General features: G+C 35.5%; 1 protein-coding gene across 2 annotated transcripts; it reads left to right on the forward strand.

The window, feature by feature from the left end:
• The first annotated feature begins 1,409 nt into the window (after positions 1–1,409).
• On the forward strand, positions 1,410–11,793 carry LOC137720254 (uncharacterized). 2 transcript variants are annotated; one of them, XR_011066480.1, is made up of 13 exons: positions 1,410–2,244; positions 2,907–2,985; positions 3,389–3,445; positions 4,113–4,168; positions 5,022–5,247; positions 6,039–6,125; positions 6,207–6,281; positions 6,347–6,430; positions 8,412–8,476; positions 8,551–8,740; positions 8,821–8,886; positions 10,752–10,866; positions 11,520–11,793. XR_011066480.1 is itself a non-coding variant. In XM_068459296.1 (13 exons), the coding sequence occupies exons 1-13, from the start codon at positions 1,595–1,597 to the stop codon at positions 11,553–11,555; spliced, it is 1,809 nt and encodes a 602-aa protein (XP_068315397.1). In that variant the 5' UTR covers positions 1,410–1,594; the 3' UTR covers positions 11,556–11,793. The 2 variants fall into 2 exon arrangements, 1 of the variants encoding a protein (XP_068315397.1); XM_068459296.1 differs by having other exon boundaries at positions 8,821–8,909.
• The last annotated feature ends 1,415 nt before the right edge of the window (positions 11,794–13,208 follow it).

The raw sequence follows: 13,208 nt of genomic DNA on the forward strand, positions 1-13,208 counted from the left end.
ATTTGGACCTACAAACACACAAAAATAGCACCAGCTTTTTTCCTATGTGGGAAACCATGGACCAAACTAGCATGGAAGTCCTTAGATCTTTCATGAACTGGTACATTTTTAAGTTGGACATTCGTATGACGAGCAATGTGATCAACTTTATATGACCAAATCAAGAAAGGGGGATTTGCTGCACTCACTAGACAATGCTGCACTATGATCTCCATTTGCAACGATGCTTGCAATTTTCACACCTTCAAATCCGTAAGTTTGCTCAGGAAAGACTAATTAATTTGATCTTACCTTTGGAGATACCCAGTTGATCACGCTTTCCAGAACCAAATCCATAAACTTCATCTCCTGAAACACGTGCAACATATTGATTGCAGAAAACATCATACACTACGACAAATGAGTTATATCGATTAAAGGGAATGACTTCTTGTAGTACAAAAATCCAAAGCTTTAAGCATGTAACGAAACATATACATCCGCATAAATCAGTCTCACTACATTTAAAAAATTGTGTTTGCTAGAAACATACAAGATCAACCTTACAATCTACCTTTCAGCAAAACAAGCCAATGGCGCATTTCGCATGCTATTAGCTCCACATGCTTATCAACAAACAAGGAGACTTTGACAGGACAGCGCTGTGACTGGAAATCACCATGCCCGAGTTGACCAAACGAGCCATCTACACATGTGAAAAGATCCCCTGCATCTGAAAACAAGCCTACGGAAGTATACGACGAACGTTACTAACCCTCCTCCAATTGTAAACAATGGGCTTAATTATACACACTGACCAATAATCAGTAAAATAACCATTAAAATGCATCCAATTGATTAACATTTCAGCTGACCAAATGCAGAAAGAACCAGCTTTTTCCATCATACAAAGCCAAGCTCACAACCGAACCCATTAAATCGCACAGATTGGAACCAGATCTAATTTTACAAACCAGAATCGTAATAAACCTTAAAAATCAGACTTTGTTCTTTTTCCCAAGCACAAGTTAAACCAGAGAAACCAAGAAAACTAACTTATTTTTTCATAATCATCCTATTTTCCCAGAAAATTGAAATTTTCCATGGAAAAATCAAGAAAACAAACCTAGAGATGCAGCAGCTACGGGAGAAGATCGAGATCCAACCTAGCGGTGTAGCGGCTACAAGAGAAGATCAAGATCAAACCTGGAGATGCTGCTGCGGGAGAAGATGAAGAGGAAGGCTACGGGAAAAGGCAGCAACAGGCAGAGAAGATGGAACGAAAAAGATAGAATTTTGGGGTTTGGTTTTTGGATGGTGTAAATATTGAAAAAGATAAGGGGTATTTTTGTCTTAAAATGTTATAATTTTGTGTTCCAAATGTGGAACGAGTGGTTCCAGATGAGGTGAAACCAAAATTCAACCAAAGCACGATCCATCCGTTTTAAGCACACGGAACGGTACAATAGAGAACCCGCGGCGACCAATCAATTCCTTACCAAAACCCTAGAAATACAAAATTTCACAATATTGATTTCTTCCCCTTCTGCTAAACATAGGGGGTTTCGACGAACCCTAGCTCGGAGAAGATTGACGAGCAATTCTGAATCCAGCGATGGACTTCGACGAGTACGATTATCTGGAGAAGACTGTGCAGGAGAACGACGACCGCGACTCCAAGCAGAAAACGAGCAAGAAAGGGACCGAGAAGAGCTACAGGAAGAGAGAGTTTGGCGACGACGTTTCGGTGGGCGGTGAAGAGGACGAAAGGAAGAGCAGTAAGAGGTCAAAGGCGGAGCACGAGAACGGGCGAGAGAAGGATCGGCACCATCGAAGTGGGAGGGAGAGAGACCGGGACAGTGAAAGGGATAAGGACCACGGTCGTGATCGCGAGAGGGAGAGAGACAGAGAGAGGAGTAGCAGAGAGAAGGACAGGGTCAAGGAGAAGGACAAGGAAAAGGAGAGAGAAAAAGAGCGGAGGGAGAGGGATAAGGAGAGGGAAAGAGAGAAGGAAAGAGAGAAGGAAAGGGAAAGAGAGAGGAGAGATAGGAGAGAGAGGGAGGACAGAGAGAGAAGAGAGAAAGAGGAGAATGAGAGGTCTCGGAGGAGTGTGAGTCGCTCCGACCGCGAAGAGAAAGAGAAGCCTCGCAGGAGTAGTGACCGAGAAGAGAGAGAGCGATCTCGCAGAAGTAGGAGCCGCTCTGAACGCGATAGGGAGAGGGAAATTAGAGAAAGAGATCGAGAGCTTGAGTTGAGGGAGAGCAGGTAATAAAACAATGCGTTTATTCTTCAATTTACTTAATTTTTGTTCGTTTGGTTTTGCTAGTTTCATACATTTATTAGCTTCTGGTATTTCTACTAGTTTGCTCTTCGTCGTCGTTGCTGGTGCTTGCATCTGTATTTTATGTGGTGATGTAAATTGTTTTGTGGGAACTACATATCATGCTTTGTTCCTATAATGTCTGATTATTATTATTTTTAATTTTCATCATATGTTTTTGTGCTCGGTTTTTGTAATATCTCTTATAGATCCGCATTGTACCCTTTTCTTCTTTCACTGTTGATTATTACTTCATGTGAACTCAACTGTTCTGTTTTGGTGAAAATGTTGAATTTTGTAATTTGGAGAGTATAAAATCTCAATAATACACCAGATACTGTGTATCTCAGTTATTTGTCAAGAGTTTTGCTAATACGTCGGAAATTACAGTTGGCAATACGATGATGTATAGGATAATTTTTTCTTTCATCGTTATTTTATGTCGAACAATGTCACTGAAAGTTGATACCAAATGTCTCAAAATGTTTTTGTTGTATGGATTTGCCTGGCTTATGAGAGGTAGTCCTTAAACATTTCAATTTGAAAGTGGTTAATTCTAATACAGTTTAAAATTGTTTAACCGTGTCAAATGACATTTAAATGGCAGGAGGTTTAAGGACAAAAAGGAAGCGGTGGAGCCGGAAGCTGATCCAGAAAGGGATCAGAGAACTGTTTTTGCTTACCAGGTATCTGGCTTGCTGTTTTTGCTCTTCAGAAATTTTATTTATATTTGCAATGAATTCTTAGCCAAATTCCTTCTGTAAGGTTTCTTAGAACTTATAGCTTTGATAATATTATTAAGATTGGAAAATTATGTTTAGTACAAGCTGTTAATGGTTCATCCACAGGGAAATAGTCAGAAAATGAGCTGGTAAAAAATACACAACAATATGAGACAAATGAGAGGTGGTTTTAACTGTTTAGAAATTTAAAATCAAGTTAATTTTTGTTCAGTTTTAAAATTTAACTCGCACATGTCGTAAGATTGTTGATATGGGAACCTAATTTCCTAAGTTGTGGAACCTTATGAATTTCATTTTGCAATATATCTGACTATTTTTTGGTTGGTTAATAATCTGATGATGACAGATGCCACTGAAGGCAACTGAACGAGATGTTTATGAATTCTTCTCAAAAGCGGGCAAGGTTGGCTTAACTTCATTCTTTCTTTCTTTTACATTTTAGATGTTTTTTCTTCAATTCTCTTTATAAAGGTTATTTTATATAATAATAGCAGCATGTACATGCTATACATGTGTGAGTTAATGTTTACGTAAAAGAAAAGTTTTTTTTTTTTTTTTTTTTGGTTAGAAAAAAATTTAGAAAAGTCAGTATCCGTAAGTCAGTTTGAAATAAAATTACTAGAATGCCCTTCATTTTAAAAGTAAGTATTAAGACTCATAAGAATAAGGGAAAACTTCATAACAAGGTTTTGTACCTTTAATTCTCATTTTGTGACACCTTGCATTATGATTCTGGTTACTCCTACATATCTGAGAATAATTTCAATCTTGTTGCATGAGTGCTCTTCAAATGCATGTTATTGAGATTCATTTGCTTCCTGTTGCAGTACATGCTCCTCTGCCTTCAGTTACGAGTAATATAATGACTTTATATTCTCTCAACATTCTGTATATGAGGGGTGAGTGAAAATGTACAAATGAGCTATGTGGGCATCTTATGAACACCCCAAACTAGGTGTTTTATCATGCTGTTTTAATATCAAAAACCTCTGTATAAGCCAATTTTCTTTCAAGTTCATAAATTTCTAAATGATCTGACACTTGTCTAATTGTTTTTCTGTCACTTTCAGGTGAGGGATGTACGCCTGATCATGGACAGGAATTCTAGACGGTCAAAGGGAGTTGGGTATGTGCATTTAAATGAAACTGTATCATAGACACGTGTGTTCTTTGTAAGATACATGATAGTATATCATCCTTTTAGAATCAAGTTTAACTGTATTCTTTAATAGACTAGCAATGCGATAATGATGAGGGATGGTGGGAATACCTTGCACTCATGTTTAATCAATTCATGCTGCGTACTCAAGGTAGATGACATAAACCTATTTTACATCCTTTCCTGCTTTCTTCGTCTTCATGTTTCGTGTTATAAGGGCCATTCTGAATCCCGGTGCACCTTTCCGAAAAATTTCATCTAATGGTCCTCCCATTTGGTGATATTATTTATGATAATAGATTATTTTTTTATGCAAAAATTTCTCAGGGTAGGGTCGGTGGAGAATTTTATCTCCATTTCCCTTCGTTCCAGTGTTTCATAAGCTCTAAGTCTATTGACATCTCTATGATCTTCGAGTCCTAGTTAAGGCAATATATATGTATAATGTATATATGTATGTATATTTAAGTTTACTGTTAAGTTTTTGTGATTGGGATTTTCATTATCAAACTTGTAGCTCCTAGTGAACTAGAAGAAGACTTGCTTCAAATTTGCCCCCATTCTGCCTTTTTCTATTGTATTCATTAATCGATCAATTTCTAATGAAATATTTGTTATTTTCTTTATTTTGTTGTGATGAGCTAACATTTTCTTTTATATGAGTCATTAGATTCATCAAAAGAAATTCAGCTTGAGCTTTCTGCCCTATAGTTTTTGTTTCCCTACATCTCTTTGATATATGCTTTGTAAATTTTGACTAGAATACTTATGGTCTTGTATATTCCATCAAACTTACTATAAAGGCCCGGTGATACTGCAGGTATATTGAGTTCTATGATGCAATGTCTGTGCCAATGGCTATAGCTCTTTCTGGCCAACTACTTCTGGGGCAACCTGTAATGGTGAAACCTTCTGAGGCTGAAAAGAATCTTGTTCAGTCCAACACGAGTGGGGCTGCAGGTGTTGTAGGGCCATATGGTGCGGTTGATAGGAAACTGTATGTGGGGAACTTGCATTTTAACATGACTGAGACTCACCTTAGAGAGGTATTTATGCTCAGTTCGTCTTGGTTTAATGTTCTAAATATGTGTATGTGTGTGTGAAGTTTTTCCAGAGTAAATATTTATATGTAACGGATAAGGAAATGAAGTGAAAAGGAGGGAGGTGTAACTTCCTAGTATATTTGTATCCTTATAGTCTTTTATATATATATATATATATATATATATATATATATATATATAGTTTACTATTTTAATCTAAATTTTTTTCCCAAGTTTACCCTCCTATATAATTATGTGGCCCCTTAGCAATTTAATAACCAGGGCCTTTTTTTATGGGATTATGAAAGTTTCACCTTTTCACTTCTCCCTTCTGTGTATATATATACATATATAGATTAAATGTGCACGCACGCAACACTCACTGATGTTTTAAAAAACTAGCCTCGAGGCTAGCCTGGGTGTGTTCTTGGGCACGGCTATACATGTAAGCTGCAGTATATTATCTATATGTAAGCTACTGGATGGCTACATATGTGTTAATGTGAAATGTATACTTTCACAACAGCAAACACATGAAAAGAAAGAAAGCAAGGGAGTGCTAGACTATGATGAACTGTCATTCCTTAGGATTTATTATAGACACCGTGAGTAGAATCATAGATAAGATTACTGATTCACTGAAGTATCACATGTTATGCTGTTCTCAGGGTCAGGGAGACCATGCTATAAACTAGGACTAGACAGCAGTTGAAAATAGTATTCCCGAATTTCATTTCTGTTATATATTTTGAGTTCGTTTCTCACAACCATATATTTCTATGTTGAATGCTCAGATTTTTGAACCGTTTGGACCAGTGGAGCTTGTGCAACTTCCCCTTGATCTTGAGACAGGACAGTGCAAGGGTTTTGGCTTTGTTCAAGTCAGTGTCTACTTCTCATTTTAAGTTTAGAAGATTGTTACATTTTGTTGGTGCTTATTTATTTGGTCATTATGTTTATAGTTTGCTCATCTAGAACATGCAAAGGCTGCTCAAAGTTTGAATGGAAAGTTGGAGATTGCTGGTCGAACTATCAAGGTAGGCTTGTATTTTTGTAATAGTTTTGATGGGAAGTTGAATGTTATTGGACACTTTGTGTGTAGGTTTCATCTGTTACAGATCATGTTGGATCTCAAGATGCTGGAGCAAAATCTGCAGACTTTGATGATGATGATGGGGGTGGTTTGGTGAGTTTCAACATTTTCATTATGTTGATGACTATTAGTACGTTCACGAATACTCAAAGCACTAAATATTAATGTAAAGGAAAAAAAATTAAATGTCAAATGAATGTGAATATTAATAAAATATCAATGTTTAGACTAAATGATGGAAGTTTTGACTGAAATATTTTGATAAAGAGTATTTATAAAAGGGACTACTATTGGCACTCCAAAAATCTAATTGTGCACTCCTCATAAGAGTATTTGTATCCAATCTTAAAAAACACTGAGAAAAAAGGTTATTTTTGATATCTAATACTATGCATGTGTGTGTGTATGTTAAGGTTTAGGTCAGCCCCTGGACGTCTTTATTACTCGACTGTGTATAGATATCTAACCCTATGCATTAGTATTATATATTTGCATGTATACATGCATAGTTTTAGATATCAGTAATATTATATAGGGAGACTTTGGATGCGGTCCCTAGCTATGAAAATTCTTTGACTAAAACCTTGTTGGCTTTCAATTTTTGATCCAAGTCCCTGAAATTAATGTGATAATTTATTTCTATGTACGTTACTATATTTTTTTAAATTAAAAATTGAAATTTATAGTTGTTTATATTAATGAGATTTTAAATAAAAAATCATAATTTGTGGGATTAAAAATATTAAAATATAAATATATTATTTGTGTGTGTGTATGTGTGTAAACATGGGTACATTCATCAAAATTAACCAAAAAATTATTGTACCAAAACATGGGTACATTCTTCAAAATCACCCAAAAAAAAAAATATTAGGCTTAATAATATTAGTAAATTTCTTCAATTAAACTTAACATGGATACATTCTCAAATCAACAAAAAAAAAAAAAAAAGTACCCATATAAGTTTAAAAAATGGATTAGAAAAAAATTGAATAGATTTTATATAAAAAAAAAGGGTACATTTTACCTATAACAAATTGGTATATTTAAGAATGAGTACATTTTAAGATTAAAAATTTGAAAAAAATTACATGAATGGTACATATAATTAGCATGGGTACATTTAGCAAAATTAAAAATGGGTACAAATAAATAAAAAAAATGGGTACAAATACAAATAAAACTTTATAAAATATGGGCACAAAAAGAAATTAATATATGGGTAAAAATTAAAACTGAAAAGAAAATTGGAACAAATTAAAAAAGGGTTGCAAATTAAAAATGGGTACAAACTAAAAATAAAAATATACGATAAAAAATTTAGCCATAAATATAAATATACTAATTGTAACATTTTTAACATTAAATGAATATATTTAGAAATAAAAAATATTTTATTATTGAAATAATTAATGATGTTATTAATACCAAGGACCTTGATCAAAAAATGAAAATAAATAAGGTTTTAATCAAAGGAGTAGCAAAAGGAAGGATGATAACCTAATTTCTCTTATTATATATTAGGGTTTAGGTCAGCCCGTGTGTTTTTATTACTCGACTGCATAGATATCTAATACTATGCATGTAGTATTATATATTTGCATGTGTACATGCATAGTATTAGATAGCAGTAATATTCATTACTATGCATAGTATTCGTTATCAATAATAATACGCAAAGCATTAGATATCAATAATACTATGTATAGTATATTAGCATGTATACATCCGGTGGGAAGAGAAGGCTTTTTTCATCCTCCTGGATATTGTATTGGAGAAATACAACAAAACAGGTGGAATTGGCATAGGATAGAGAAACCTTAATGGATAGTGGCATTCACACACCCATTTTTACCTCCCCATACCCTTGTTAATTTTTTGCCATTGATCTTCTTCAATTTATTCGATCCGATGGCTGAAAAATGAGAGGGGTGTATGAGTAGTGAAAATGGGTTTGTGGATAACACTACCCAACCTTAATGTATGACCTGTTATTGATATGTATGATATTACTGAATAATCTAATTTCTACAAAAGAGACTTCCTCTCCAATGTTAAGTGCTTTTCTTTGCAGTCTTTAAATGCCCAATCTAGAGCACTGCTAATGCAGAAGCTGGATCGCACTGGTATTGCCACAAGGTGTGCAACCATTTTTCCTCACTGCTTTCTGGTAGTTATGTCGTTTTCCTATGTCTGATTCTCTCTTTCGGTAGTATTGTGGGCTCTCTTGGAGTTCCTGCGCTGAATGGGGCAGCTCCTAATCAACTAGCTGTTGTGTTGCCAATCAATGGTCAAGCTGCAGTCTCTGCTCCTATTCTTCCAGCAGCAGTTGCAGTCAATGAACCTGTTGGAAACCCCAGCGAATGTCTACTACTGAAAAATATGTTCGATCCAGCCACTGAGGTGTGTGTTCTTTGCAAAAATTGTTTTCACTTGCCTCCCCAAGTACTTTTTAGTCCTAAAATTCAGTATTATGTTTGCAGAGGGAGCCAGATTTTGATATAGACATTAAAGAGGATGTTGAAGAAGAATGTTCGAAATATGGCCAGGTGAAGCATATTTATGTGGACAAGTAAGTGCTTAAATATGAATACTAAGTATGCAATTATAATATGAATTTCTTGTTTGTGTAATATTATTGCAAGATGTCGTTGATATTTATGAAATACTGGGTGGGCACTTTCTGTGTTTTGGGGTGGGGAGGGCCAGTCTCACCTTATAGGGTGGAGGAAATTGGAAAATAGAACTCCCAAGGGAGATTCAACTAAGGGTTGGGTGTTCAGTTTCTTGAGTTGTGCTTGATTATAGAGGCATCGAAACCGAAAGGAGCCCATTGCAAAACCATATGAAATAGAGAAAAAAAATTAGTAGATTCCTCTATATGAAAATAAATAGTTTTTAGTAGATGCCTCTATTCTCATTTCTCAAAACCCTTATAACATTGAGAACTAATATAATTTTTGTTACGTTGAATATTGTTCAAGAAAATAAATAGGGGTGTGCTATCCACACATCCTTTTTTACTTCTCACACACCCTCTTAATTTTTGCCCGTTGGATCGAATGAATTGAAAAAGATTAACAACAACAAAATCTTTTCTCACTAAGTGGGGTAAGCTGTATGAATCCTAGAAAGCTCGGTTCCGTGCCACGTCAGAACAGATCTAAGTACTTTTAAGTCCTTTCTTAGAGTGTCTTCCAAAATTTTCCTAGGTCTTCCTCTATCCCCTTGGCCTTGAACTTCTGTATAGCAATCGCATCTTTTAATCGGAGCGTCAGTAGGCTTCGTTTCACATGTCCAAACCACTGTAACCTATTCTCTCTCATCTTTCCTTCAATTTCAGCTTCTCCTACTCTACCTTGGATATCCTCATCCCTAATCTTATCCTTTCTCGTGTGTCCACACATCCAACGAAGCATTCTCATCTCTTCTACACCCATTTTATGTACGTGTTGATGCTTCACCACCCAACACTCCGTGCCATAAAGCATTGCTGGTCTTATTGCCATCCTATACCCTTGAGCTTCAGTGGCATACGACGGTCACACAACCCATTGGATGCACTCTTCCACTTCTTCCGTCCAGCTTGTATTCTATGGTTGAGGTCTCCATCAAACTCTCTGTTCTTTTGCAAGATAGATCTTAGGTAGCAAAATTGGTCGCTCGTTGGTACTTCCTGATCTCCAATCCTCACCCGTAACTCATTTGAGCCTCCGTTTGCACTGAACTTGCACTCCAGATACTCTGTCTTTGACCAACTTAGGCGAAAACCTTTAGATTCCAACACTTCTCTCCAAAGGTTAAGCTTCACATTTAGTCCTTCCTAGTTTCATTTATCAACACTATATCGTTTGCAAAAGACCATACACCAAGGAATATCATCTTGAATATGTCTCGTTAACTCATTCATTACCAATGCAAAAAAGTAAGGACTTAAAGATGAGCCTTGATGTAGCCCTACAGTTATGGGGAAGCTTTGAGTTTGTCCTTCATGTGTTCTTACAACAGTCTTTGCTCCATCATACATATCCTTTATAACTTGGATATATGTTACTCGTACTCCTTTCTTCTCTAAAATCCTTCAAAGAGTGTCTCTTGGGACCCTATCATACGCTTTTTCCAAATCTATAAAGACTGCAAAAGGGGTGTGTGGATATCACACCCCAATAAATAATGTCACGTTGAATGATGAAATATTTTTGTCGAATCCTGGTTAAGAACCAAAGTTTTTTCTTTTCTAAAATCCTTTGTATTTTCAATTTTATTTTGTTTGATAATGTGAAAAGATACTTTACAAAAGCAGTTCTTTCCCACTTGTTTCTGCATACATGTATTGCGTTTGATATTTGAGGGAGCAGGTGAATTTCAAAACTGAATTGGTCTTTTTTCTCGTAATTTGCTTTGCTTGATACAGAAACAGTGCTGGTTTTGTGTATTTGCGGTTTGAAACTGTGGAAGCAGCAGCCGGAGCTCAACATGCAATGCATTTGAGATGGTTTGCAAGAAGGCTGATTTCAGCCCTGTTCATGGTAACGTGTCTTTAACTTTCTGTTGTCAAGTATGTTTTTGGTGATTCCTGTGTGGATCTGAAAAAATAGATGCAAGGGCTCGTTTGGTGCATAGGATTGGATTGAAATGGATAACTCTCAAACGTTGAGGCATGTTATGGGGAGAAATGAAGAAATTATGACCCACTAGGAAGAGGGTAGAAGATGGATTACATATGAAGATAACTTTTCCATTCCAATCCTCTTTAAAATGGTAGGATTAGAAGTGATTGAGTTTTCTTCATGTCTAATCCTCTTCTAATCCCCTATAAATGAATAATCTACCTTCGATTTGCCTTGAAATTGGAGAATTATCTATTCCAATCCAATTCTACTCACCAAACGAAGGCCTTAGTTTTCTTGTTATGAACTTACGAGTGTGCACATATAATTTATGATGTCTAAGTATTATTGTTGGACATTTTTGTTATAGCACGTGGAAACTTTTCTGACAATAAGTTTGAGTCGACTTTGTTTCTTCGTCAAAACTGAGCATGTAGTAGTGTAGATGTTGTCTAGGACTCCATCATGGTTTTGTTAACTGTTGGGTTGATTTCTCGTTGCCGCACCCTTTTCTTTTGGTTTCATTTTCATAAATAATCTTGTTGCTCATCGCCTTTTGGTGTCTTGTGCAGCAACCACAAGTTTACGAGGCCAAGTTTGGAGCTTAAACCGCTGCTCAGATGCGGGAGTGGAAAAAAAGTCTGCGGACATGCATTGAGTGTTTTTAGTTGAAGGATAGTTACTTGTTTTTGTTGAGGATACCGAACTTTCTAGTTTTGATCATACACATGTAATGATTATATGGTATGCATGACGTGGAAAATGTGCCCTCTTTTTTTTTTATACTAAACTAGCAAAGGTCACACTTTGTGTGAGAAATATAATTTTATTTTTATTCTTCTCAAATATTGTTTTTAAATTTTTTTTTTTTGGTAGGAGTTATGCAGGCATCAGGAGAAAAAAAAGTATTGGCAGTAATGGAGAGAGAACGGGAAAGAGAGTGAGTTTAGAGGGTAGTGATAGGGTGACATGACTTAGAAAAAAAACAGTAAATAGTTTGTTTGAAATTACTTTAATATCTTCATTTTTTTTTCTCACATTTTTCTTTCAGTTATGTATTAAAAGGTATAATTGTAATTTCACTGATTCTAATTGACAAAGTGAGTGTTATTAAGGGTTTTTTATTTTTATATTTTATTTTTATCACAAATGGTGTTTGAAATTGATCCTTACCATTAAGATGGTTCATGAATTTAAAAATCAATAAATATAGTCTTTGAAAATAGGTGTTGCAAATCAATGTGGTCATTTCGTCACAATTCTGTTAAAATTCTTGTTAAGTGTTAATGTGGCACATAAATGGATCCTATAAGTCCCTTTTTTTCTCACAAATGGTCTCTGAAATTGGCTCGCGACATCAAAATGGTTTCTGAAATTAACCCATGACATCAAAATGATCTCTAAAATTGAAAATCGATCAATATAGTTCTGCAAGTAAGTGTTCCAAATCAATGTACTCATTCTTTCATAATTATGTAAAAAAAAATTTGTTATGTGTACACATAAACAGATCACACAAGTCTAATTAAATAAAAAAAAAATTCTTTTTAATAATTAATAAAAAGATGTCAACCCAAAAACCTAGTCCTGCAATCACCTCCGATCCTAGTTCACATTCCTCTATCTCCTTCGCTGTCTATTCTCTGAAAACAAAATCTCCATACACCCATCTTTACACACTTCGATACTTTTCACCAAATTGAACCTGGATTGAGATCACTTTTGGTGACGACTTGCCCGATTGGCAACAACTTCTAGGACATCACCGTTAATATTTAGGAGATAAACATCCTCACAACTTTAATCTTAGAGAGCTTGTTCGGCGGGGGCTTCCTTGATGGTCTGGTGACTCAAAGAACGACGAGGTTTGCCTTAAGATAATGAGGTTATAACTGAGGTACGTCTATTGTTGGTTGAAAACTATTTCCAAACCCCCTATTAGGCCTTGGTTAAGCTGTGTGCCTTTGAAAATTGTGGAAGGGATCTCTTTTCAGAGTAGGCCCTACTATAAGAAAAAAAAGTTCCATTGTGCAAAAATATATTTAGACAACTTTTTTAATTAATTATGAAACCCACATCAGCACATAACAATTTTTTTTTACAGAGTTGTCGCAGAAGAATCATAATGATTTGCAACACTTATTTTCAAGGATTACATTCATCAATTTTCAATTTTAGGGACCATCTTGATGGTGTAGGTCAATTTCAGGGACTATTTGTGATTAACACGTGTAAATCTTGTGGGGCCCATTTATGTGTCA

Source organism: Pyrus communis, chromosome 16 (assembly GCF_963583255.1).
Source record: "Pyrus communis chromosome 16, drPyrComm1.1, whole genome shotgun sequence".
NCBI lineage: Eukaryota > Viridiplantae > Streptophyta > Magnoliopsida > Rosales > Rosaceae > Pyrus > Pyrus communis.